Source organism: Vidua macroura, chromosome 2 (assembly GCF_024509145.1).
Source record: "Vidua macroura isolate BioBank_ID:100142 chromosome 2, ASM2450914v1, whole genome shotgun sequence".
Lineage (NCBI taxonomy): Eukaryota > Metazoa > Chordata > Aves > Passeriformes > Viduidae > Vidua > Vidua macroura.
This window is the reverse complement of record NC_071572.1, coordinates 31,154,120-31,181,797: the sequence shown is the minus strand read 5'-3', so window position 1 is coordinate 31,181,797 and position 27,678 is coordinate 31,154,120. Positions and strand designations below refer to the sequence as shown.

General features: G+C 40.8%; 1 protein-coding gene and 2 long non-coding RNA genes across 5 annotated transcripts in view; 2 read left to right on the top strand and 1 right to left on the bottom strand.

Annotated features, from left to right (window-relative positions):
- Positions 1 to 27,678, bottom strand: part of CRACDL (CRACD like) — a 62,960-nt gene that overhangs the window by 10,786 nt on the left and 24,496 nt on the right. For all 3 annotated transcript variants that reach the window (XM_053971436.1, XM_053971435.1, XM_053971438.1), the window contains 7 exons: positions 14,337 to 14,413; positions 13,223 to 13,385; positions 10,159 to 10,294; positions 9,619 to 9,783; positions 8,930 to 8,998; positions 5,536 to 5,763; positions 2,201 to 3,779 (listed from right to left, as the gene is read on the bottom strand). In XM_053971436.1, the coding sequence (XP_053827411.1) occupies positions 2,201 to 3,779; positions 5,536 to 5,763; positions 8,930 to 8,998; positions 9,619 to 9,783; positions 10,159 to 10,294; positions 13,223 to 13,385; positions 14,337 to 14,413 (2,417 nt within the window). The remainder of the gene's footprint in view (positions 1 to 2,200; positions 3,780 to 5,535; positions 5,764 to 8,929; positions 8,999 to 9,618; positions 9,784 to 10,158; positions 10,295 to 13,222; positions 13,386 to 14,336; positions 14,414 to 27,678) is intronic.
- The window catches only part of LOC128804028 (uncharacterized), a 55,642-nt gene that overhangs the window by 25,524 nt on the left and 2,440 nt on the right, over positions 1 to 27,678 (top strand). The gene's annotated exons all lie outside the window — the stretch shown is intronic.
- Positions 887 to 20,053, top strand: LOC128804029 (uncharacterized). The gene is made up of 3 exons (XR_008435906.1): positions 887 to 1,050; positions 2,052 to 2,146; positions 19,752 to 20,053. It is a non-coding gene; the product is annotated as an uncharacterized LOC128804029 (long non-coding RNA).

The following is a 27,678-nucleotide window of genomic DNA, read 5'->3' as shown; positions in this document are numbered from 1 at the left end:
TTATGTTTGGGCAGGGCTATTGCCCTGCCAAGTCCTCATTGCATCCCATGACTCTCCTATGCCTCACAGAGGGCCATAATTTTTGGGGTCACTGTGCAACTTTTCCCAATAAAGCTGTTGTGGTTCCAGGGCACTCAGAGGAGGTGGGCACACCTCATTCACCCATGACTTCAGGTGGCCAGGTCAGGCTGATGTGGCAATTAGGCACAAGGAGGTGCTTGGTCAGGTCTCTAAAGAAGGCAGTAGATAAGGAAGAAAACTAATTGCTATCACAGACCAATCTGAACCATCATTTTAAACAACCTCAGACCATACAGATTTGGTGTAATACTCTCAGGGAGAGTGAAACAGAGCAGGACTTCTTAACTCTGTTTCACACTCCAGGTGCATGCGTCTCTATCAGGGAGACCAAAGCACAACTTCTCACAGATCCTATTTTGCAGTCCTGCATCTCAGGGTAGAGTCTCCTTCATTCTAGGGCTGAGGAGGCACAGGAGAAGCCTTAAGGAGAAATGTTGCTCCCTGGCTTCATTTCTCCCCCTTCCTCCTTCTCCAGCACTCATTGTCTTTCACTGCAGGAAGACATTCCAGTCCATCTGCAGGCACTCTGGGACTCAGCAAGAGGGGTGTGATAAAGGGCTGTGTGAGGGAACACTGGAACTCCCACTGCTCTCCTCCATACCCTGCCAGAACAACCCTGCTATGCTAGGTCTTCTCCTCTCTTGTCCCAGAATGACCCTCCCCAAAATCTCAGTCCATCAGAGATGTGGGCTACAACAAATAATCATAATAATAACATAATAATAATAAACATAGAGGGGAAAATGCCTTTAAAGGGAGTGTTGGGATTACATATATATATCTCCTGCCTTGCTTGCAGGGTGTGGGGAGGCTCTGGCTGGATGGCTGTGGGGACCTCATTCAGCTGTGGATCTTAATGAATGCTCCTTTATGAGGGCTGGGAGAGCAGAAAGCTGTGAATGTGGCCAAAGTCCTGCAAAAATGTCTGTGATGCTGTGGCAGAAGACAACTGGAATCAGATGTCACTCAGTAAGTTGCCTCTGGCACCAGGAAGAGACTTTTGTCACCCTAGAGGACAAGTGGTGCCCTGTGCCCTGAGATGATCTTCTGTTTTGGTGTTCCCCTACTCCAAAGCTCAGAGACAGACCCCAATCAGAGAAGAGCAACCAGGAAGCTCTGCAATGGCACAGAGATAGCCTATTATTTACTTGGCCAGCATCTTCTCACATTCATAACATCAAACCCATGCCCATACAGGTCCAGGACAGGGAAGACTTTTCTTCCACATATCAGAAGACTTAAGATTTATTTTTTCCCCTCTCAGCTGTTCTCTGAAGTGATGAGCAGAGGTCTCCTGCCAGAACTGCTTGAGTGTGCTTCACCTAACTTGTTTATTGTCATTGAAAAGACCCCAGACAGTGGTGCCACTTCCAGTCTTTTCTGTTCTTTGCCTGTAGTCCACAGTGTATAATTAGTCTCTAGAGGTCTGATTTTTTTTTAATCTCTAACCCAATTATATAATACAGACAACAGGGTAAAATAGAACAATCTGCAGTAGACACGATCTTATGGTCTCTCCTGGCTTTGAATTCCAGGAAGCTGCAGGGTTGTTAATTTTTGTTTTAAACAAGGAATGAGTAATGATAAAGACAGATAAATGAATAAGAAAACCTCACAGGAGGCAATAAATAAGTGGAGTGTTTACCATGGCAAGCAGCGACGGGGCCTCATTGCATTTCTGCCTCAATGCTATGGTGAAAAAGAAGGTCTAGAGGTCTGAGTCACTTGTCCCACACAGGGCACTACACTTAATATGTGCTCTTGGATTTTGAATTGCCATGCAGCAGCCCTAAATGGGGACACTTAGTGGCTTGCTATTTCTGTTTTCCAATACGTGCTAGTATACTTTATTTTTTGAGTGTAACTTTGAACATCCTTTAAAAAATACTCTGAAATTCAAAAATCAGAGGTAAAAATATCTTATTCTGTCTGCTGTTTCTTCCCTGCTGTCTTTTTGATAATCTTTTCAGCAAGGGAAAATAAGGGAGCAACCTCACTGAAGGCAGAGTCATCAGCTCATGCTCACCAGGCTGACACAACAGTGCTGCCTCATGCTCTCTCACAGGTAAGGTCACTCTTTGCAAGTGAAGGTAAATTCATAAAGTTTTGCGACTCTTACCAGGCACTTTACAAGCAGTTGACTGTTTCTCCGAGTCTCTGTCTTCATTTCTGGATTCAGGAGAGTGAATAGCTTTGTCCTGCTTCTCCTTGCTCGCAGTAGTGTTTGGAATGGTTATGCTTTGCAACACTGGCTTTTTAGGCAATGGAGGTTTGTAACTAAGCTGTTCAGACGACTTTGCTTTGGGTTTGATCTTCTCATTTAAAGAATCACCAGTATTTGTATTGGCTGTTTTTCTGATCTCTGCCTTATCACCTCTTAAAAAGAAAGGCAATCCCTCATTTTCTAAATTAAATTCTGCACTGTATCTTTTAATCCCTTTTGATTCCAGTGATGAGTTGTCTTCATATTTCAAGGACAGTGAGGTGGATCTAAGTTTCACTTGAAAAGGAGTTTTGTCTTTACAACTTGGCTGCTTCTGAGATACCACTGAAGAATTGCTCGGCATTGTTACTGGATCAACAGCTGGGGAAACATAACTGGCCAAACTTTCTGTAGGTTGGCCTGTGTTCTCGGAGTAGGACTCTGGCAGCAAAGTCTCCTTTTTGCTGCTACTTTTTTCCTCGTCCAGATCTGATCCCTTCTGGAAGTCGTCTTGCCACTTCTCATTTCTTGAGGAGACCTTTGCTTTGGACAGGAAGAATCCAGTATTTAATGGGCTTTCCAACTCTGATCTTTCTGGGAAATACAGGCTTCTGGTGCTTGGTCTCTCCCATGCAGAGGAAACAGAAAACTTTTTGAAGGCATTGAGTTCATTGACTGCTTTTTCAGCTTTCTTCCCCAACTGTTCCTCCTTGTGGACCAGTGACTGACTGTTCTCCTTATTAGAAGCATTTGCCTCCTGTGCAGTCTTTATTTTCTCTGGAGAGCAGAAAGTAGATGATCCCATCTGCATTGAGGAAGCAGGATGTGAAACATAGAATGAGTCTGTGGGCTGGGAAGGACCCATGAAAAACTCCTTGCTGGACTCTGACAACAGAGTAAAGCCTTTGTCTTCCCCTTTATTACAGGGCATTTCCACAGGTACCTGATCATCCTTCTGATTATTTTCTTCTGACCTTCCCAGGCAAACAATACATTTCTTACTAATTGAAATATTTTCTTCAGAAGGTAATTTATTTAATGGAAACACAGTAGGAAGCTCCTCATTTTCTTGATTTACCATATTGATTGACCTATCCCCAGACAACAGAACCAGCATTTCTGAGGAATCTTCTTGCTTTTGTACTTCTCTGTTTGAACTGGAATAGGAAGAAGTTGCAGACTCTTTGCCTTCTGAGGGCAGTGAGGACTCAGACTCCTCACATGTAATTTCCAGTGTTGGTTGGCAGTCCTCTGGCTTATTCTCTGGTAGCAGGGTTTCCTGTCCAACAGCAGACTCGGAAGCAGGCTGAGTCATCACTGGTCTCAAAGCAGAGGGGAGGTCCTCAGGCATTCTGGGCTTTGGCCAGGAAGCCACATCCTGCGTTGCAGCTGTGCTGCATGGCAGTTCTTGATTGTTGGGTTTGAATACAGCATCATCCTCTTCTTCTTCCTCTGGGGTACAGCTCAAATCAGTCAGAGATTCAGACTGAGTCCTCTGTAAAAAAGAAATCCAAAAAACCCCATCACCATGTACAGCTTCACATTTTTTCTTATTCACCATTACATGTACAGCTGAGATCTTAGAGAGGAAGGCAATACTTGCCTCCAGTGCTGAGCTTGCAGTTTCCTTAACCTAGAGACTGGATGCTTTTTTAATTAAGCAGATCCTGGAATAATGTATTTAACCAATAAAAAAGCAATGTGTGACATTTCCTTCTGCACAACTAGTGCTTTCATGCCCTTGTAGATGGGAAATCCATCAGAACAATGGTCATTGGACTGTCCTTGGCAATTGATTCTCCAGAGCATACTGCCTATGTTGTGCTGCTCTTGGGCAAAAGGCAACACTTGAAAGAGAAAAATCTGTCTCTTTGTATTTTGCTACTCCATACTAGCATTAAAAATAAAACATCCCATTCTTCCTTAAGTATGACTCTGAAGAGGAAAGGGTACATAGAAGCAAGAGCAAAAGCCTAACAAATCCATCCTGTTATGGCACTCCATTCCAGCTGAGTAGCTGCCCCATGTGGCAGTCTTGTTTCTATTCCCACTGTCATACAGCATTACAGCCTTGCTTTCTTTGAGTAAAAGTTTTCTTTTTCTTTCAAGAGTTAAACTATTTGATAAAAGTTTATAAATTCATATAATTTAAAATAATATAAAAGTTTATATAATAATATAAAAGTTTATATAAGTCATATATAGTTTATAAAAGTTTATAAATTCACATGTAGTTATCTGTGAGGTCTTGTGATTAAACTTGATGTGAGGACTGGCTAAGTACACAGGATTATTTGAAAGCACAGTACTGAGCTGCTGAATATGCCTTTTCATATGGTGCCTGTATTAGCTCACTGTATCCCCATAGTTTGTTGGGTAAATATATACTTTGGATCTAGGCCCTAATTCTAAGAACACAAAACCTGCACTTTAAAGATATTTTAAGGTGCTTACAACTTCTTGTTTTGCAAATGCAATTGCAAAAAAAAACCCAGTTGCAATGCCACCTGCATTCACAATCCATATACACAAGAACATAAAAGCAGAAGATATCAGTTAGCCAGAAGCAAGGAGCACAGGCAGAGTTGGGCAAGAAAATATTAAAAATTGTTTTATCAAAACATGTGAACACTCTCTGTGGGAATCCAGAAGGGCTCAGTCAGCTGGCAGTTATAGGCAGTCTGGACAAAGCAATCGTATTTTAGTAACAATGTTAGAATGGAAAAGAAGGATTGATCGCTGAATTATTGCTTTATGTGTTTTTTTTAAATAACTGGCCTCATCATTGTGCTGCTCACAGCAGTGCTCTACCAAGCTGAAAGGTCACTCACAGATTTGGAGAAATACAGAACATCAGCTAGTAATATTTTGAGACAGAGGGAATAATATTTCTGGTAGTAAGCAAGCCAAATTCATTGTTTTAATGTATTTAAAACATTGGAAAAAAAACCCACAAACAATAAAGTATAAATTCTGTAGTAAAAGTTGAAAGCTTTAGTGCTAAAAGAGAGAAAGGAAAGAAAGAAAGAAGAAAAACTAAGCTATGCCCTTCACAAAATATGACAAGGGATCAGATAAATTGTGTTTTGGATGGTTTAGAAAAAAGATTTTTTTTAAATATTATACACTTTTTAATAGCCTTTTAAAAATAGTATGCACTTTCAATTATCATATCTGAGTTTGAAGTAAAAAGTCCAGTAAGAACTTTCTGGGTTTGTGTCAAAAGTGATACTTTTTATTTTCACATGTACCTGAGAAAATTTTCTTATTCTACTGGATCTCTGGTTCCGGGGTTTTATTAAAAGCTTATGTTTAGCAGCAGAATTATCCAAGAAAGCAGAAAGCTCAGGTGGAATGTCAAAATTGGCTGTAGGGGAGATGGTACTGTCAGATGTCCGGGGAGACCCAGTTTTGGTACTTCCATGCCTAGTGAACAGCTGACCATCTGTAGAGCGAGGTCTAGAAGAACCCAATGTAACCTGAAAAAAAAAATTCCCAAATAGAGAATCAAACAAAGAAACAAAGACACAAATATAGCATTTCTACAAAGAAGTAGGCATATTTTTTTATAATTTTAAGTTTTTCTCTTTTTCGTTTTGACATTTCTTTAAAATACATTGCATTTCCTAATGTTGCGTGTGATGTACTGGTATTAGCAATTCTGAATTTTTAGCTACTTGACTATTATGATATATTGTCCAGTGGGAAGGAGAAAATCCCATCTAACTGGAAGATCTAAAGCACACAAATACATGGCCAGCATTGTTTTAGAAGACAGCTTTATGAAGAGTACTCAGTTACAGAACATAAAGGGCCATTTTCCTTTCTCGGTCTGTCCTCCAGCATCTTTCTCTAGGCTCCTATCCACAGTTGTTTTGTGCTGAGCATCTTTAGCTTCTTGTATGTCAACAGGTCCTTCCAACTCTACAATACCCTCCCCCAAAGACAAAAAAAAATAAGAATCAGTGGCATTGACACTTAAGTCAGCTTGTGTTTTTACCTCATGTATTTATATCTGCATTTACTGGAAATATAAAGTTTCGTTAGTAGACTATTCTGGGGAAGGAAGTGATGGATAATTCCTACTAGAAGCAAATAACCCATCTAGAAACAGCTCTTGAATGCTGCAGGGGGTATCATACTTTAACAAAGCTGGAATTCAGCTTGCCTGTGAACTTCAACAAAAACTACCCTAGTTCCAGGGATGATGCAAAAAGAACATTGGAAAATTTATTTAAAATAAATAAACTCTAAAAAGGGTTCATCCTTCCTCTCAGATTCAGTTTTGTAAGTAGGCAAAATGGTATTTCCAAACTATCTGTCACAGCATTAACATGACCTCTGACAACTCCTGACAGCACTCCTTTTGTAAGCTGAAATTCTGGTTCATTTCTTTGGAGGCAATTTCCTCCTTTGTTGTGCTTTCTTCTTCTTTCTTTTTTTCTGGAAGTGGTATTTTACTAAGAAAGTTGGATGGGAGAAGGGCAGGGCAGGTTGGTGTTCATTTTATTTTGGAAGGGAAAAAAGCATCAGCAATTTCTGCAAGTAGAATTCTGCAATATGCACTGCAGGCCAAAGATACTCTGTAGTGTAGTGAGGGCCTTCTACAGCTTGCTCAATGGCCAGGGGAAAACTCCCATTGATTTTAGCAGAGGCTGGATCCACACCTTCTCATCATACTTTCTACTTAAGAAAAAGAAGGTAGCTCAGACATGCTGAATAATGGATGCTCTCATTAATTTTAACTCTACAATATCTGCAGTCTAGTAGTCAAACATGACTAATGTACAACACCTGATAGGTGGCTGCATTATACATTAGTACCTAACAGTGAATACATTGACATTTCAGCTCCATGATAAAAACACAGCACGTGTTCTCTTTCAAAGCATGTCATTATTTGCCCGCCTTTCTTCTGGCTCCTGCTTTTCCTCGAGAACTTTGCATGTCTTCTCCTTGGCAGTGCTCAGTGTTGGCCATTACACCAGAAAATCCAAAATCTGCTTTCTTACTTAAATTTCAGCAGCCTTAGTGAATGCCAGCTCTAAGCCAGCTGCAGAAGTTGTTTGTCCCACGAAGTTTGGCTTTGACAAAGCTCGCTGGAGAAGGAAAGAGTTGGCAGACCCCTTTCTCCAAATCTCATGTGCACATGGCTCAGTCATCCTTCAGCTGGTCATGCTGGGTGGCACAAGGTGGGGGGGCCAGGAGGAAATGCCATCCCCAAAGCCCAGACAAGAGAGTTATGATTCCTTCCTTCAATCCAGAAAAGCTGCCAAGACACAGCAAGGTGTCACTGCTGCCCAAAACCTCAGGACTGGGTCATGCAAAATTCCTCAGCCCTGTGAACTGGTCTCCTCTGACTTGTAGAAGCAGGGCTAACTTCTCTGAAATGCCAGGTAGTAGATCCTGTGGCTTGGGAGGAAAGCCTTTAGATGGAACTGCATTCTGGCTGCACTCTCAAACTGGCATGGGTTGAAGAGAACGCCGAGCTAAATGATAGGGCATGTGGAAAAAGCTAAACAGCTGTGTAGTCACCGCCACGACTCAGGAGTCAGCAAGTGAGTCAGAAATGTTAATGGAACAACAGGGAGACATAAATCCTCTTTTAGCAAACATGTGCGCACAATTACAGTGATCCCATAACAGCGTTCAAGAAATACTTCTTTCATGAGTTCTGTTGTTTTTATTTTAAGAATAATAATATTGCACTGCATATAAGCAGTATTTTCAAACAGCTTCATGTGGAATCTAAGAAGTAAGGCCAGAATTTTTTGCTGAGCCCTGCTGCTGCTGGTCCTGAAATACATTTTGCATAATTACCAAGAAATGGTCAGCTCAGCACTAGTTTCTCTATTTCATTTCTGCAATTTCCCTCCACCCTTCCTCCTATTCCTAGAAAATGCTCTTCCCTCTACCCCCTGTGTTGTTTCTACCATGACTCCAGCTGTGGACAGCTAAAAGGGACTCTTCAGAGCTTTCCAAAACAGCCCTTTAATCAGCCAGAACGGCTGGCTTCTGATTGAAGAAAGCCATCCATGTGCCTATCCTTGAGCTCTGAAAAACATCACTTCAGCAAAATTCAGAGCCAGAATGCAACTGAAGGCTGAACTCAGACTCCTAGGCAGCAATGTCAGCCACTATCATCAGGCAAACACCTTCTGTGTCAGTGTGAGGTAACTTTGTACTTAAAGTAGGGTCTGAGCAGATTTCAGAGAATCTAGAGCTGTTCCCATCTCTTCAATAAACTTTCTCCATTATCCTGCATGTAACTCAAGCAGCCTTTACTGCAATTTCCCATCTTTGAAAAAATGGACACTACTTCAGTGTCCAAATCTGGTTGGTTGTGCTTGGAGATTAAATCCTATCTATAAAGTTTGCTAAAGGATATGAGCTTTTCTAGAGACATTAATTATTATCAATGGGATAATAATGGGATGACTCTCCATCAGAATAATGTTGATAAATAATCATAGTTTTTTATGTTAGACAGACAGACATTAAAACAGCAAACAGACAGGCAGGCAATTACATGCACACAAAGTTGTTTTTTGCAGCAGACAGGCAACAAAATATTTTTTTTTAATACTTCTTTTAAAAACTACTATGGGCAATTACTTGTCCCTTAATATATTTGGCAGAAGTTACCTGTTCTTCTTCTTCACTGCCTGTTCCAGCTAAACTCAAAGAGCTAAGGTGCTTGTGAGAGTCAGAGAACTGTGGGATGGAATGAGGAAGAGATTCAGTAAAAGATGACAAACAAGGTGAATATAATCGCAGAAACCATCTACACAAAGTGCACAAAGGTACTGACAATGTAAGTTGTTTTTCTCTACAGTCTTAAGGATTAGCAAGGACACTGCAAACATAAAGTGTAAGACATGCAGATAAAGAATGAAATAATGTCTAACAAAACTATCATTTAAGAAAAATCAGATTATTTTATGTTTCTTTTTCCAATGGCAACCTAGAAGAACATTAGAGAGTTCTCTTATCAACACACTCAAGGGGAATACAGATTTTTCAGCCTTAGTATTTTATGCCTGGCAGCTCTTTGTAGTCTCTATAAAAAACCCAGCATTCCCATGCATGCACACAATCACATACTCTTCTTCCTAGTCGTGCATTTTCTGGTGTGATATTTATGTTTTAATAGGAACACAGATTCTAAGTAGCTGTTTACAGAGAGAGAGTGTTTTCCCAATTTGACTAAGGTATTTCTGAATTGCTCAGAGGTAAAATAGGGATATGTAAAACCAAATACTTTATTCTGTCATCCACATATAGGTAAAACAAGTTATTAAACACTCATTTTTGTCAACACTGGAACTACTTACTCTTGTTCTCATGCCTGAGCTTAGGCTTTCATGAAGCAAAGACATTTCTGGAGGGCTCCTGGGTAATCCATCATCTTCAGAACTGGTCCCAGCATCCTCTGTTCGCTTTGCATGAAGTCCAAATGGAGGTGGAGGTCCCAGTTTCATGGTAGGCTGGAGTTTCATCTTCAGCGTGGCATAAAATACATTAGCTTATGATAGTGATGGAGGTTTCCCCAGAACATTTTGTTAGCTAAGGTCAATGAGTTACCATTATTTTAACTTCACAACTGAATGATCCAGGGCACAGGACATCTGACTTTACACATTTTCTTAGGGAACCAAATAAACTACCCATTTTTCAGCTATCATTTATGTAAAACCAAAATGGGATACTGCTGTCTAATTAACAAATGCAACATTTGATGTATACAGCAGACAGACATTACTTACTAATCAAACATTCAACCACAAATACTATCAAAAAAAAAAAAAAAATCAAGCCTGGAAAGACATTCCATCTCTTGCATTTGAAAAAAAAAATTATATTGTCTAAATTACCTGTAAAGCTCTAATCCGATCAGAAATGTTTTCTTGAGAAAACACTCTTACTGGCCTTCCAGGCTCTTGCCCAGTCTCAAGGATGAAAATGCTATCATGTGACAAAGCTCTGCTTCCCATAATGCCTTTATGTGTCCTAGAATAATATAATAAATGAGTGAAAACATGCAAATTTTTTGCCATTCCTCTTAACTCAAGGGGTCTACTGAATGTGGAATGGGAGACAGGGATGCACAGCCCTGTCACAAACAAGATTCCAGACTTCCCCATGAATACAGCCATTCAGGATAACCTAAGTAATACCTTTAAAAACAAAAAAAAAGAAATTGTAAATGCTGTTATCTGTCAGGTTAACAAACTGAATCAAGGTTAAAGACAGTTTAACCCCAGAAGATGAGTTAGGTCTTATGGAAAAAGCTACTGACTCTTGGGTGGAAGCCAGCAGCTGGGTGGTGTCACAGTACCACAGGCAAGCCCAGGTGCAAAATGGAGTTCACATAAATGAGTCTGTACTGAGACTTCTTGTTAATGTAAGACCATGTCTTGCAAATGAGTGACCATTGCCATAGGAAGAATAAGTACCTTTTACTATCTAAATGTGGTACAGCATTTAATATATTTCTGCCATAGAGATTAGCAAAAAACATTTCAGGCAATGTAGTCCTCACATGGAATCCTTTGCATAAATCCTTAAAAGGTGCTGTGCTCTATATCAAGGTCCCTCAAATTCTCTCTTATGAGCCTGTGGGACACATTTTTTCATTGACAATCTTTGTGGCCTAGCTGGGGAAGTAGGAGATGCTTTGTGGCCAGTTTCTCTCATATTCTCTTTCCTACTTCTGACATAAATGTTATGTAACTTCTTTTGCAAATGGTGCATGTGGGGTATGAGCAACTTGCTTCCTTATGGGAATAGTAGAGGAGGCCCACAGACTGACAGCTACCTGCTAGGTTTCTTGTGCTCATTTTCCTCAGCTTAGCTTGTACCCTTACTGAGAAGGAACAAGAAATGTGTGCACACAGTATTTTTAAGAGTTTTTCAAATTTTTTAAATCAAGGAGCTATGAAATGGTAAATGAGTGTAGAACAGACAATTGTTTGGGTTTATGTAACTATCAAGTGAATTGAGCAGAAAAGAAAAAAGAACTGTATTTCTGGATCCTAGATGCTGTCATAGGGACATTGAAGAAACAAACAATCATGGAAGACAGTAACATTTTCCCCATAGTGGCTGCTATAAATATATTTGATAAAACAATAGCAGGAAAGAGTTGATCTACATTCTTGCTGCAGAAGGAAGGAAAGCCTGCTACTTTTGCTTAATGCATTAGAGACATTAGAAGAACAATTCATCTGAGTACAAATGTGATCTCTGCAATGCATCCAAGGTCAGACAGATCTATAGCAATTTGCAGAGTAGGTGCCAGTCAGGACTGCAGTGGTGCCCCACGCACCAGCACTCAACAAGGGTGGCAGCCACACAGGCAGTGTTGCTGCATGGGCACATTTATCCCAGCATTCCATCCTCATTTTCTCTTTCTAGCAGATGCATCCCTCCCAGACACATAATGGACGTACCCTGCATGTCTCCTCAGATTAAGAGTGTTCAAATTAATTTTCCTTCCTTTCAAATAATTTCCTGGTCTTTGTCTGTCTAAATAAATATTAAAAAAACAATAATGTAACAATGTTTCAGGTTACAGCACAGGAATATAGCCAGAACAGCCAGAGATGGTACCCACTCAGACATGACCTTGTTAAGCCACACACGGGGGAAAGAAAATCTCACCATGTCTTACAAGATGTAATAAATTGTCAAACAACAGCACTTCACACCACCTGGTGCTGCCAGCCCAGAACTCCAAGGGCTTCAAGCTCGACTAATTAACATTACTATTGCCAATGCCATGAAAGCAAAAAGAAAAAAACAAAACCAAACCATCAAAGAAGAAAAAAAAATATTTTTAGTAATTTCTTTTGGTTGTTTGGCGCTGCCTGGTGGCCACATCGAATAATGTCGTTTTAAATGGCCAGGATGGTTTCCTTTCCCATTCCTGGCCACAGCAGCACCCCTCACTTGAGGACCAGGAGGCTTGTTCTGAGAGGCACAGCATCCACCAATGCAAAGACTTGCTTTTTAGTTATCGAAGGGGTTCTTCAGTCCACCTCTCTGTCCAGAGACATATCTCAATGTTTGGACTGGGATTCTCATGGTTACTTTTCATAGTGGGTAACATGAAGACAAAGTCTTCAGAGGCAAAGAGGTACACAGGATGGGACTCCTCTGGTCTAACTTCAGACATCAAATTGTAGCATTTACATTGGAGGTGGTTATCCCAGGCTCCTGTTTACATTCAGTGGGGAGATATAGGCACCTCCAGAGCCTATTTCATGCATAAAGGTGATACAGTCTTTGTTAGTAATGCTGACTTCTCTCTGACTATAAAAGGCAGCTGGTAAGTAACTGTCCCTGTCCATGGTGGAGAGGTTGGAACTGTATGATGTCTAAAGATCCTTCCAACTCAAACCATTCTATGAGTCTGTGTTTCTAGAACTCAAATGCAGACATTTTTCCTTTGGTCAGATGAATCCCATGTATACAGAGATAAAAAAAGGCTTCAGAGCTTCTGGTTCCTGCTGATTTCAGTTACAATCATCCCATTACTCCTTTCTTGCTTTCAAACCCTGGCATAAATGGTTAGTCATCTGACTTTCTCTAACAATCCTTAGTAGTTACATTTTAGGGGCATAAGACAATCCTGGTAGGATATAAACCAATTATCTAATTCATTTTTGAAGATAGGAATTACATTCTTTTGCAATTATAACCCAAGGCTTATTTATGACTAAATGAAAGCTTATTTCATAAATATTTCTTGCTACACCCCACCCAATTCCCTTCTGACTGGCATTGCATCAACCATTTTAATTTGTACTTTCCTGGGAAAAGCAACTATTTGAAAATACAGCATTATGAACAAGGGGAGGAGACAATTTTGGGGTGTCTTTAATCTACAGACATTGTAGCAATTTTGTATTTGTTTGCCAGAGTCCAAAGACTTACTCAAGTTCATCTTCAGAATCATAACTAGTGCGCATGTCATGAGAGGCCCCGACATCATTTGTTGACTGGCACAACTTCAGACTGCTGCTCACAGAAGATGTCTCTTTCCTTTTCTTTTTACCAAAAAACTTTTTGAAAGATTTGAACTTCGATTTTTTCTTTCCTAAGTGAAGAAACATAAAGAAGATACAACCAGCAGCATGTGCAAATTTTTGAAAAATAACATTTCTTTATAATTTTTTGCATAAGTGGATTTTTTCCTGGAAAATGTAACACAGACCACTGTTGCATTAATGTCTTTCAAGACTGTACGGATAGCATGAAATTACTGTTATCTTGGAGAATGGATTACAATGTTTATGAGACACAAAAAATAACCAATGGTGTAGGATCATTCCTAATAGAGTTTCTACTTGCCTCTTGAGGTAATTAAACTGTGAAGGAAAAATTTTGTCTTAACTGCTTGGGATATGAAAAAGAAATTATTACTTGGAAACCCACTGCCTCTGTTCAGCAAGCTAATAAGTGATGATAAGAGCAATGCTACCAAAACCAATTTAAATGTAGAAAAGGCATACATAGGTGAATGCACAGTATTGGGAGGCTAATGCTTTTAAAATGTTTGGTTTATAATGCATCGAGTATATTTTTAATGCTGATTACAAGATTCAATGGATCACAAAGTATTCATCTAGAAATAATCTTGAAAAGCAATTCTAGTCTGCGCAGTGAGGAAAGACCCAAATTAGGATCAGTTGCAGCTCTGTGAAGGAAACCATTTCAAATTAAATCAGTGTTTTCCACAAGAATTCCAACAACTTGTGCCTGGCCTGTTTAAGTTGACATGACAGTACCACAAGGCATCCCTATCAGCATTTCATTCACTCTTGGATGTTGTTGGATAAAAAAGTTAGCCTGGTCACAAGATGCTATAAAAATCTTATTTCAAGCCTCTGAAAATGCTGAAAACATGTAACAGCTCTTGGGAAAAAAGTGAAGAGAAAAGCAGAATGCATTCTCTAAACAAACTGATTGACTTCTATGATAGAGCTAAAGCATAGAAGCTCAAGAAGTCACAGCACTTTTCATTCACCAGGGAAGGGAGAAATTATACCTGAATTGTCCTCTCCATCTCCTTCAGCCTCTCTCATCTTAGGGTCCATTGTCCTTGAGGAACTCATGTGGCAATCACTAAAGGAGGTACAAAAAGTGTTAGCTGTATCAACAAAATAATAGTACTTCACTATATATGTATACACATACATACAGCAAGTTGCTAAAATATAAAGATATAGAATAGAATATTACGTGTATGCTTATATAAGTCTCCATAGATGTTTAAACATGTATGTGTATATTATGTATAAATATGCATAAAATGTACATAATATATAAAAATATCCCATATGGTACTTATTAGGCTATAGAGAGGTATAATAGATTACACAGACTAATTCCACTTTCAGAAGACAATAGTACATGGCAGTTTAGTCAACCAACCTCTTCTATCTGAAGACTGACTTTGATGAATTCTTGAATGCTTCTAAAAATATGTATCAGGGGAGGTGGGCTTTTTGATTCTCTCTTTCTCAGCCCATTGAGGACCAGAGACAAAGTGACAAAATTGCAGCATTTGAGCAAGTGTACAAGTAACAACAGTAGAGAATCCCATGTATTTTCCCCTTACTTATATTGAATTTGAAGTATTCTACAGATTGTGGTTTTTCTTCTTTCTAAAGAAACTTGGGGAAAGGTAGTGATTCTTTCCATTCCTTTCTTTTTGGATAGATAACAGAGTTAGGGAGAATTAGTAACAGAGAAATACAAGTAAAAATAAACCAATTGATTTTCTTATTTTCTTGTCTCTTCTTTACTTTTCAGAAGCAAAATATTACTTTGCTTATTAAGATTCCTAAACCAAAAAATAATTGCAAAACTGTACATGTCCAAAGCCTGAAGACATTAGATCTGCAATTTAAATTATATTTTTTGTGCAGTAGTCTGTTGTGCTCTCTTTTCTTCATCTGGAGAGCCATAATTTCATGGTCAAGTGAGAATAAAGTCGTGGAGGCCATTGACTGGATAGTGAGTTAAATGCTGTAGAGTCACTCTTTGGGCTGTAATGGTGGCAGATGCTCATGCCACAACCTGGAGTAGTGATCCACTGAAGTACTGGGAGACTTAAGAAATAAGGCTTGTAAATCCAACAAGCTGGTGAAATGGAAATGAAACCTTTATTACTCAAATCTAAAATACAGCACATCACCTGAGCTATCTGCAGCCACTTGGGCTGGACCACAGTGCACGGCTGCAGGACCATAGCAAAGGCACCTCTACTGCCTGGCAGCTCCAGGGCTGCTGCACCAGTCAGACCCACAGCTTGGGTGTGAAACACCCCCTGCCACCACTCACCAGGTACCAAATCAGAATTAACACAAACATGAGGTGAGCAACTTTTGGTCAAGGGCATCTGCCTGAAGTATGAAGAATTAATAAGGAACTTACCCTAGGAAAAAAAAAATGGATGAGGGGGGTGAGGCACTGGAACAGGTTGCCCAGAGAAGCTGTGGATACCCCACCACTGGAAGTGTTCAAGATCAGGCTGGATGGGGCTTTGAGCAACCTAGTCTAGTGGAAGGTGTCCCTGCCTATGGCACGGAGGTTGGAACTAGGTGTTCTTTAAGGTCCATTTCAACACAAACAATTCTATGATTCTAGGATACCTTTATTTTTAAAGTAAATGTCCACTGGAAGGTGACAGATAAATATGTATAGTGGGCTGTGGCATACCTAGTCAATTGTTAAAGAGGGTGTCTTAGATTCCTGCTGTCACGTTGCAGTAGCAATGGCAGGAATGTAAATCAATACCTTTAAAGCTTCAGCTGTTATATGCATGCCCTGTAGCATCTATAAGCTACACACATCCAGAAGTGGGATTCTACAGTCTCTGTATAAATTGTGGATGACATAACTCACATCCCCATCTGTGGTTCATTGGCATCAGCCTGCTGCATTTAGCTGCACTCAGGTGAGGGTATATTATTTTTTATCCAAATGTTTGCATACCATACTTCACTAGTTCTCAATAGCAAAGCCACTGGGGGATAAACCCCCACACAGTGACAATATTTGTTGGAAACATGCCGGCAAGTATAAACATGTTCCCTCTGGCAAAATTCAATCAGATAGTATATTATATTCCTGACAAACCAGAATTATGTTCCTGTCCCAAACCTTGGCAGCCAAATTTCTAGAGAATAAAACCAATTAAAAAAAAAGTTAGCTCCACCATAATGCATGCAAAGATTAGCGTGATTTATTTATTTTCTGACATCTGAGGTCACAGAGTTTTTCCACTGGATGCTCCAAGCATTGAGGGACACTAATATGTGTCCAGGGGTGCAGTATAGATCTCTTCACTTAGAGTAAACAGAAGGATGCTGAACCTTGAATGGGCTCTCTTCTTGCCAGTCATGCATTTTGAAACAAGATCCTCACTCCCTTTCTTTCCTCATGCAGCAATTCATCAGGCCCACCATGTTTTTGCTGTTTCCTAACATTATTTAAGAATGTGTGTCTTACCCAGAGGAAGCCAGCCCCCCACTACTGTGTCTCTTGCAAGAGTACAGGGATGGAGCCCTGGCTTATGAGAAGGAGGGAGGTGCTTGGCCACTGCATGTGTTTGTGGTCCTCATATTCCATCACCCCTGGAATCCTGGGGATTTGGTTATCAAATTCCTATGTTAAGGGAAGATGCAGGTCAGTGTACATCACTATTTTATATTATTTGTTCTGGATATGACCCATCCCGGGCCAATGCTGGCCTGTTACTGAAGGAGTTGTTTCATCCACAAGAGCAAGATAAAACAAATGAAAAAACATGTGGAGTTGACCTACCAGCAAGGGGAAGTTGGGTTGTCTGGCCTCAGATTGATCCTGGTTGGGATTGTTATAATCAGGGGGAGATAACTCCCAAAGTGTGATTAGATCTTGTGAGGAGACAAGTAAATAGAACTAAAGTACAGGAATGGAGACAGAGACCAGAGTAACATACAATGACTACTAGAAAATATTGTAATGGGTACTGTTGAGCTACAGGGGAATGACTCTCTAGAATCTTAATATTTTACTATTATTTATTATATTAAAATATAGTTGCAAGTGTATTTGTGGACCCAGCTGTCTCTGACATCTGCAACTATTTTAATGATCACTTGTCAGAGTGACAAAGAGAAAATCAGAAAGATATTATATTACCTAGGGGTTCTAAATTTGTCCAGTACGTAAACGATTTGTTACTTTTCAGCAAAACACAGAAAGATTGCTTGAAAGATACTATTTTTCCATGTACTGCTTTATCCAGGGATTTCTTTGTTTAAGGGCCTTCTTGAGAGATGACCAATTCAGGCTGTAATGCTATTAATAAAAAGTACTTTTAAAATATATTTTTTAAAAATACTTTTAAAAATGACAGTGGAATCTGTCATTCAGCTTATTGATTGAGCAGAAACATAATAGAACCCAGTTATTGTGGCTGGCATGCACTATTTCCATAACACCAGGTCCCACCACTGCTGCCAGAGTCATCCCTAGACAGCTCAGTGTCACCTGGGGAAAAACCTGGCTGCTTTGCTGTAGGAGAGCTGCCCAAGAGACCCGGGCTGTGTGCAGGGAGGAAGGGTTGTCCAGGTAAGGTAACTTTGGAGTGAAGCAGAAAGCAACCCAAGGTGTGGGTCAGAGGCACCTGGGTGCAGGAGACACTGGGCACAAATACCAGAGGTCTCAGCCTCCTGTGCAGGAGCTCAGAGACTCCTTTACCCTCAGCAAGGAAATGGTTATTTTAAATTATGGTAAATAAATGCTGTAAGTTTGGTTTAGGTAAGCAATACTGGGTTTGCAGTGGGGTGACCATAAGGTTTTTAATAAAAACTGCCTCTCAACTCATCATGCCATTATAAGGACTTGGTTTTCAGTTCAAAAGACAAGTTTCCAGCCTGAACCCAGGGTTTGGTGTGACTGTCCCAGGCCAGTGGTGGCTGCCACAGAGGAGGAGGCGACAGTAGCCCTTGCAGCAGTCACTGTGTTGTGCAAACATACACCATAGCAAGGGCAGCGAGGTGCAGCCACCCGCCCCATTCCAAGGATGCAGGAAGAGTTTTGTGCCTTCTATTACCAAAGGGAGATTTGTTTGCATCAAAGGATGAATGGACACATGCTACCTTAAACCAAGAAGGGCACGGGGTGGGGGGGAATCACCAGGCAGCAGAGAGGACTGGAAGAACTTGCAAAATGCTTCTGGGCAGTGTGCTGGTGTTCAGGTTTTCAGAAAAATGCTCAAAAGTCAACAGATGCATTTTTAGCAAGCCCTGGTTTTAAGCAAACACTGAAGCTGACACTTAGCCACTTGCTTCAGCACTTTGCCAAGTGATGGTTTGCATTGGAGCAATATCCCAAGACAGTGTGAAGAAATACTTGTCCTTGCTGAGCTTCCAGAAGCTGCCAGAGATCCCTCTGTGATGCTCTGCAAGCCAAGCACTGCCTACCTTAGTGTCTCACCAAACCTAGCTGTAGACAATCACATTCATTTCTACCTTAAAATTTACTGTTGTTTTTATTAACATGGGGGAAGCTGGGTTTCCTTTGAAATGCTTCCTTTGGTGAAAACCAGTGTTTTCACCACCAGGAGATAATTCTATGTTTTTTCGCAAAGGTATAAATTCAGAGAACCATACTATCTATATCTTCCCTTTTTCCTTCAGTATAATGTACTTTAACGGTATCTTTAGGCAGATTTTCAATCTTTCAAGCCTTTTCCTCATCATCTGCAACAAGCCCTCCAGTATTAATACATTCATCATAGGAAAGATTTGATTAAAACATGATACTTAAGAGGAGAAACAAAAAAATCCAGAGTTTACCTTTGATATGACTGTAACTGCTTGTAATTTCCCTGATGTAAACACAGATTGCAGTTCTCACTCTGGAGCCAAGTTTTTTCACTCTCAAAACTTTGTTTAAAGTCTATAATGGTCTACAAGCTTAAGAGCTGTGCAACGAAATACTGACAAAATCCAGCAGCTTTGTATTTGGCACCCACTGGGAGGGGTGGCATTCATTGTGCACTTATGCTTGGATCTAGATGCTTGGCTGCTGAGCTTTATTGTTTCCAGTTTCCCCAAGGATTTACTGAAGTCCATCACTTAATTAAATCATCCTGTGATCTGAAAACTCAGCAGGATTTTCATCCTAAAGAAGCAACCTGCATTGGTTCTCCCTTGTTAGCAAGGGCAAGATTTATCACACTACTGGCAGTCACACCTCTTCCTCCTTTTTTTCCCACGTTGTATGTGACGTTCTTTTCACAGTGGAATACTAGAGGTACTTGGTTTATCAATTTATTATGAGCTTTTATAAGCCAAATATAATGTCTAATGACAAATTGATAAATATTACCTGTTTATAACAGTATTTTTGCTATATTGGACTTTTCCCAGCAGAGACTTTTTTCATTTTCCTTCTTCCTTCCTAGGTCCTTTTTTGATAAACTGTGATACAAGAAATACATCTGAGACTATGCCACTGCAGAGAATAGAGATGGAATATAGCAGCAACACAAGTTTTTATTTCCCTTTTTATCCCTTCCAAATGCCAGTACACTCAAAAGTGTATATCCAAAAAACAAAAGCAATTTACACCTTTCATTTCTCTTTTGTATAATAATATCGCTTTTCTAGTAGAAACACGAGGAGTTAAAAAATCTGAATTTAGGCAAATTATTTCACATGAGATGAAGAGCTCCTCTTTTCTCAGAACATCACAATATACACTAACATTCCTACTGGTATTACACAGCCTTGAAGATCTGTGGGGGGGGGGGGTGGGGGGAAGAAGAAAATAAAGCAGGGATTCTGGGGATATAAAGAAAACCCAAATACTCAGAGATACTCCTCTAGCTGAGAGAGTAACCAACCCAAAACCATCCTAAGTGCCAGGAGCAAAGACTGAGGCAGCCTTTTCTCATCCTCCCCCCTCTCTGAGGACTCAGACCTGAAATGAAGGCATCATCCAGAGGCCACACAGCCTCTCCTCCTATCACCTGGACTGCAGAAATGGGACAGGTCACAGTTTCCAGAGGGAGCAAGCCCAGAGTGCCTGCCATGGTCCTTTGCCATCCCAGGCACATCAGCAGTGCTTTCACAAGCCTGGAGGCACTCCAGCTCTCTGGTATGTGCATCAGCAAGAGCACCACCTGGACACTGCCCCAGGGTGCCCTGCCTTGGCATAGCGCAGGTTCAAAAGTGTGTTGTGATCACCTGCCTCCCAAGCAAAGCTTTGTCTCTGCAGCCAGGGGAGACATTGTGCTGAAAACATTGTGCAGGGTGTGGCAGAAAGAAGTGTAGGGCAGCAGGCAGGTATTCACACAGCTCAAGAAACCCTGCTGTTCAATACACCTCTCTGCTCAGACCTCCTCCAGCTAACAGAGATCACTGTCCCCTCCTTTCAAACTCTCAAACAACTTTCAGGGCTCCCAAGTGATAATGCTTGAGCCTAGCCCAAACTAAATCTCTCACAGTATGTCCAATCATAAAATCATTTCCAAAGGGCAGCCATCACCTTGTGCTTTTCTTTCTAAGATAAATAACCTGCAAGAGGAGGTCTAAAAAGCATAGTGAAGTTGCTCCCCCTGAGCTAGCACAGCACATATGAGCCCAGGTATTAGGAGTGTCCACATGAGTGAGGTGCAGGTCTCTGGGAATCTCATTAGTCTGTATAAACACATCCAAAAAGCTCATAAAAAGGACAGGAGTATTTCATAACAACTGCAACACCATTTCCAAAGCCATACATTTTCCCGCTTCAGACCTCTCATTAGGTCAAAGGAGTTTAACTTTTCATTTTTTATTTGGCCTCCAATTTTTAAATCAAGGGAATAGATGCACCTGAGTGCATGCTTATATACACGCAGCCATCCTAGAAGCTTTATCCAGAGTGTCAGCACTGGGACTGAATGGTCATTCTGCCTTTCTACCATATGTCAGCATCTCCACAGTATCTGTTCATATTCTAGCTGCGTCCTCATCATTTGTAAATTATTAAAAATGATTTAGCCCAGAGAATACATTTTCTGAGAAAAGAAGACATTTTCTGAGACATTTTCTCACTGGTTGCCAAGCCTAAATAAAATATCAAAAATAAACTTCATGTCAAACCAGGAAGAAAAACACCCTTTCACTTTTTGTATGCAACTTTGCCTTTTGTTTGCAAAATTGGGCAGACAATCATCTCCCTCCACTTTGTTCAAATGGTGTGTTTCAGTAAACAAAAAGTATTGCTTTGCAAAGTCTATGACTTCATGTGTTCTTTGCTGTTAGCACTTGACACTGACTGATGTCCATGAGAACATCAACAAAACATGGTACTTTCACAAATGACTGGCTGTCTAAATGATAGTTTGCTATCCATTTTCATCTGTCTCACACTGAAGCTGGTACACTTTACCCATCTTTTCTTATCTGCATTGTTGGCTAATAAAAGGTTTTGTTTCCTTGCTTATGGTTAACATTTATCTCCAGCTAATGCAATGTTTGTAGCATGCTCTTATGTTAAAAGATAATTTGCATATTGCAGAACCATGTTGATGTGGTGAGAGTCTATGAACCACTCCTTGTGCTCAGAGCAAGCCTGGCTCAAGTGTCTTTGCTGCCAGCATCCTCTCCATGGCTGCACAAGTCCTAGGCCAGCATCCAGGCAGAACACATCCTGAACATAAAGTCAATCTCCTCTTTTAAAACTCTGCCAGTTCATGATCCTCTAATCCTCTTCCCACTCACTGTCATATGAATAGAGCTAGCTGTGAGTGATTTGCTCTTTCTCTCAGAAATAACTAATAAAAGTCAGTTGCACCAGCACATATCTCTTCCAATGCTGTTGTTTGCACCAGAGTTTGCTATTCTTCCACCTCCAACATGGGTGGAGGTGGAAGAATACCAAGCTGTGCCACAAGGATCAGCAATGTGTAACTATTGACACACTGCTGCCCCTTTGCATCAGCCCTTGCCTTTGCAGTACTCGCATCTATCACTCAAATTCCTGTTGCATACAATGTAAACATAAGGTGGTGCTGGATGTCTCTGTGATCACTGAGAAGAGATATCAAGGGATGACATGTAAAAAAATATCTTCTAAAAGGAAGACTGGACAGGGGAGATAGGATAGAGTTTGCTGCATGGGCTTCAAGCCTGAGCCTTTGTGCAAACAGGGCAAGGCCTGCCATGAATAGCAGGTGAGGCTTTAGGAGCTACAACAGAGAACTCTTCTTGAATCCTTGAAGGATTTTCTGGACATTCAGTTGTTTTCAGTCTTCCACTGCTGTTGGGCAGTGTGCATTTTCCTTTGCCTAACCAGCCCAAATTACCCTCTGATGCATCTGCCCCTGCTATTCCAAACGCTGTGCAGATTCTCATCAGCCCTTCTGCCATGCCCCTGCCAAGAGCACATTCCTTTCTCTATTACAAGTACAGTGTATTTCCAAGAGATGGGAGGGAGAGGTAAAAACCTTCTTTTTCTACCTCTTTTTTCCTCCTCAAGAAATAATAGTCCTTCCTTCCCACAGCATTACTGAGAGAGATGAGAAACACTCCATAAGATAAACTTTCCTCCCAAGCAGCTTGTGAGGAGTGAGATTTTTATTTTTTAAAACAGTGCGTTGCTACATAACACACAAACAAAAAAGGTCAGAAGGCAATACTAGGACTGCCCAGTCTGGTGTCCTGGATAGTGCAGGGAATTAGCTGTTCCAGAAGGGTGAAGAGAACTTTCTTCCCTGATAGAGCCTGGTAACCTGAGGGTATACACCTTCACAAAGGTCATACTTGTTCACAGGAAAAGCCTTAGCTTGACTTGCGTGCTTTCTTTAAACAAAAACCCCAACAAACCAAAACTAAAGCAAACAAACAATCATATAAAAGAATTACAGGACTGGGGGTGGAGGAAGGAGTCTGCATGGGCAAAAGAATAAAGCAAATTCATGTGAAATGTCTTATTCCTATGCACTAATCCTTTCTTGCTTTCGGTCTTTAACTTTTTGTGATTTAATAGAGGGTCCAGGAGATTTATTCCACCAACATGGAAAGCATGATTATAAAGAGAACTGTTAAAGCAAAAAAGCCACATTGGCTCTCCTTCTTCCTCAGCATTTAGGGATAATAAAGACATAGCTGTTTTGTACAAAGACACAAGATCTCCCCTAGCTAGCTGCCTACCAGAGATCCTCTGCTATATTTATGAGCACAAACAGCTCAGTACACTACCAGACTTCTAGGTTTGTACCAGCCATTTTTACTGATAGAAGCACAATCTGTATTTTTAACTTAAATAATATCAAGTGTTCACATAGAGTATTTTGCTAATAATGTTCTGAAGAAGGTCATACTTTTTTAGAATAGCAGGCTAACATCACTCAGAGTCAAGAGTCTGTCAAGTGAAGTATTAAATATTCACTGGGCCTCTCCTTGAAAAGCAAAAGAGAAAATAAAGTAAAAGGCCTTTCTTTAGTTAGAACAAAATTACATTTGATTCTACATACTGCAATTGCAATTACTGTTGAATTCAGCACTGGGACATTCCAGAAGCTATTTCACAAAAATAATTATACCAGGTCTTTTGGTATTCAGAATGAGTAGAAGTATCAACGGTGTTAAAAGGTCTCAGTGCCTTTAAATTCATAAAATATAACAGGGCTTTCATTGATACTTCCTTTTTTTTTTTTTTGGAACCATGAATACAATAAATTGTCTATTCACCTGCATACACACACACAATTCCTTTGTGGTGAAGAAAAAGTAAGTCTCCCCTGTAAGCACAGCAAACCCTGAGCAATGGCTCACTGACACCTGCTGCCCCATCTATTAGCCTAATGTAAGGGTGTTGTAGAGTGCAGAGGTTAATGGGAGTTTAAGATGCAGAAAGTGTTTAGCAGTACCTGGAATGAGATCCTTGTTCAGCCTTATCTGCTGTTCTGAAGGAGACTCAATGGGCCAAGTTAACCAGACACGGAGATCAACAGTTAACATTTAGAGCTGAATTTGGCCCAAATTTCACAGGTGCATAATGTGTGGTATAGTCAACAATGTAATTTCAACAGTTTTATGAAGTTTCTTTAAAAGTTCATGACAAATCTTTAAAAATGTCGGGTTCAACTGAACACAGAATATAGTTATACCCTAGGCCTACTTCCAAATATTTTGCCATTAGTGTGATGAAAATTAGGCAAACTTTAGTAAGAAGGAAAGTGAAAGAAATACAGAGACTAAGCTGGGCTTTACTAGCTTCCTTGGGAATTCCTGTGCTGGAAGGATGAAGTAATTATTGAAATAATCTATGAACCATTTGCAGAATAGTCTTAATGTTGGATATTTAAAATAGAGAGGGAAAAAAAAAAGAAAGTTGGAAATGCAAAGAGAACAAAATAGATATTTCTGGGAGAAGACTGAGTCCTTCCAGGCAGAGATACACCAGCCTACCAGCTGAGACTAGCCAGAACATAAGCAGGCTGATTTCCAGGACCTGCTCATGAAAGGTGCCATCAGGGGCTCTCAGTCCTCAACTCTACCTTGTTCCAGCCCAGACCACTCTGCTGAAGCGGCTGCAGCCGTGTGCTAACCTGGAGTCCCCTCGGATGCAGGGATAACAAGAAGCCATGTCTCCAGCACAAGGACCAGGTCACACTCCCGGGTCATCCTGGCACGAAGGAGCGGCAAGAATGGAGTGAGATCCAGCTGAAGGCACGGGACGGCAGTGGGACATGGTGGGGAAGGGGAGCATCATGCCCTGCATTCCCTCTGTAGATTGCAGACTCTGAGGCCAGTTTCCTTCCCAATATCCACGCAGTCCATCCAAGAGGTACAGCCACTGTCAGCACAGTCACAATCCTCTGAAATTTCCCCAGGCAACAGCATTCACATATTTCAGCAATAACTGCTACCTTGTAAACACATTCCACATTCCTGTTGCATTAAACCCCACAGGTCAAATGCAAAGCTGAACAGCCTCTTGTTTAACTGCTGTACGAGGCTTGCTCTAAGATAGTACATGTAGCATGTTTTTATTTGGAAAGGACCTTATTTAGCCTCTTTTGACCCTTCCTAATTTAGGCCCTCTCAGCCTTCAAAGGGTAATTATTTTCTTGTGCCCTGATGGGAGACAGATAAGCCACGGATTCCTTTATCTTTCCTTCATACCAGTAACGATCAGATCACTTCTAGAAAAAAGAGCATGAGGTTTTTAACACAAAGTCACTGTAATATATGACTTCCTCAGAGGTTTCAGGTAGGAGTTCAGTTAAATTGGACTTCATAATCCAAATAATTTCCTATACAAAAAGACTGGAAGGTTGCTTTCTCTCCATGCCACAATACAAGACTCATGGCTGAGTCTTTTCCTCTTCATTTGGAACATTTCTCCACAGTCTATAAGAAAAACAGTCAGGACTTCACCAATGTAAGAGCCATAATTATTTGTCATTTACTCCCTTCATGACATGAACTTGCAAATTTTCATTCTTACTATCTATTCAGGACGTAATTGTTCTTTATATTTGAAAGAGAGGAAATATTTTTCTGTAGCTCTTATCTCATTTACTTGCAGGTCTATGCTCCAAACCACACTGTGCTCCAAAGAAAAGATATGAGCAAATGGAAATAGCTGCCACTAGCTCAGAGTTCTGTTTTCTCGTTCACTCCTTTCCTGCAGCATTAATCTCAGCAAATATAACCTCTGGTGAGCCATTCTGTATGTATCACCTCCAGCTGTTGCTTCAGACTTGCAGACTTTTGAAAGTCAAAACCCTGAATGCAGCCTAATAGTTTTTACTGCCACCTTGTCAGAAATCCAGAGGCAAGTCTCTAGTGTGCCACCTGCACAAGCCCACTCATTCCCTTGGACTGGGAAGTAGAAAGCATATCACAGAGTCACAGAATTGTTAGGGTTGGAAGGGACCCCTGGAGATCATCTGGCCAAAGCTCCCTGCCAAGGTAGGGTCACCTGGAGCAGGTGACATAGGAACATGTCCAGTTGGGTTTTTTAATGTCTCCAGAGAGAGAAATTCCACAACCTCCCTGGGCAACCCGTTCCACTGCACTGTCATCCTCAAACATAAAGTTCTTAATGTTGAGGTAAAACTTCTTGTGTTTTTGTTTATAGCCTTTGCTCTCATCCTGTCACTGGGCACGACTGGAAAGAGTCTGGCACCATCCTCCTGACACCTGCCTTTATGATATTTATATCCATTAATAAGATCCCCTCTCAGTCTTCTCTTCTCTAGAATAAATAGGCCCAGCTCCTGCAGCCTCTCCTCACAAGAGAGGTTACATGCTTCTCCCGATGTTCTTCAAGCTCTAAGTCCCAGAGCAGGGACCAGAGTAAGTCTGTCATGCAGAAGCAATGCTCAGCTCCAGGCCTGTCCCTTGGTCCAGCTCAGCTAGAGCCAATGGCATAGACTGAGGTGCCCTCTCTGGCCTAGGGCCCAGCTCCCCCCAGCACCTTGTGGGGTAGTGGAACGCCGGAGGCAAAGGGAACTTGATCATGTTCCCCAAGACCCCACTGGAAGGGGTTCCATGGACCATGGATGGGGAATAAACTGTGAGAAATGTCTCCCTTTCCCCACATCACCACTTGCCCCCAGCCTCTTCTCCTTTCTGCCACTGGGACAGAAGTTCTTCCCATCCTCCTCTGACAAGATAAGCACCTTCCTTGTTAAACTCCTCACTGCTTAAGATTTCTGTCAGAAATCTCTTGCATGCGCATTTGCCTCTGGCAGCATCTCCCTCTCAGCAATGGAGAGGAAGACATTTCAGGAGTCTAAATCACTTCATCTGAAAGAGACACACCTCTGCAGAGGAGATCTCTTCCTTTCTGCCCCTTCTAAACCTAATTTTCAGGTTCCTGTATAGCCTTTGGGGCTTACTTGGCAAGGGGGATAGGATGATGGGGACAGGAATGGAAAGCCATTTGGAGACATTCCATTTATCCCCAGGCTCCCTTCTTTGAATATACCACAAATGTTTTACTTCAGTTCTGAAAAGCCCAATGAGACGCAGGTTATTAATTCATGACTATGACAAGATTATTATGGTTAATTTAACATGTGCAGGCACTTAAGTAACTACTGTTAGGAAATATTTGTCATTAGTTCAAAAATTTCCTGCCTGTAATTTGGCAAATATAAATGCAAGTGTGCAGCAGAAATCCAGCATGACATAAAGAGCACTCATTTGCCATCACCTTTACATGTGACTGTACAATGCTTGATCTTTGCCTTATTTAAATAAGCACAACAAAATGTACTGCAGCATTCATAAATTAAATTCCATTGACATTCATATGCTAGAAAGAGCCCAGATGTAGGAAGAGAAACGGAGAAGCAGACAATATCCCCATGGGCAGCAAAAGGGACACCA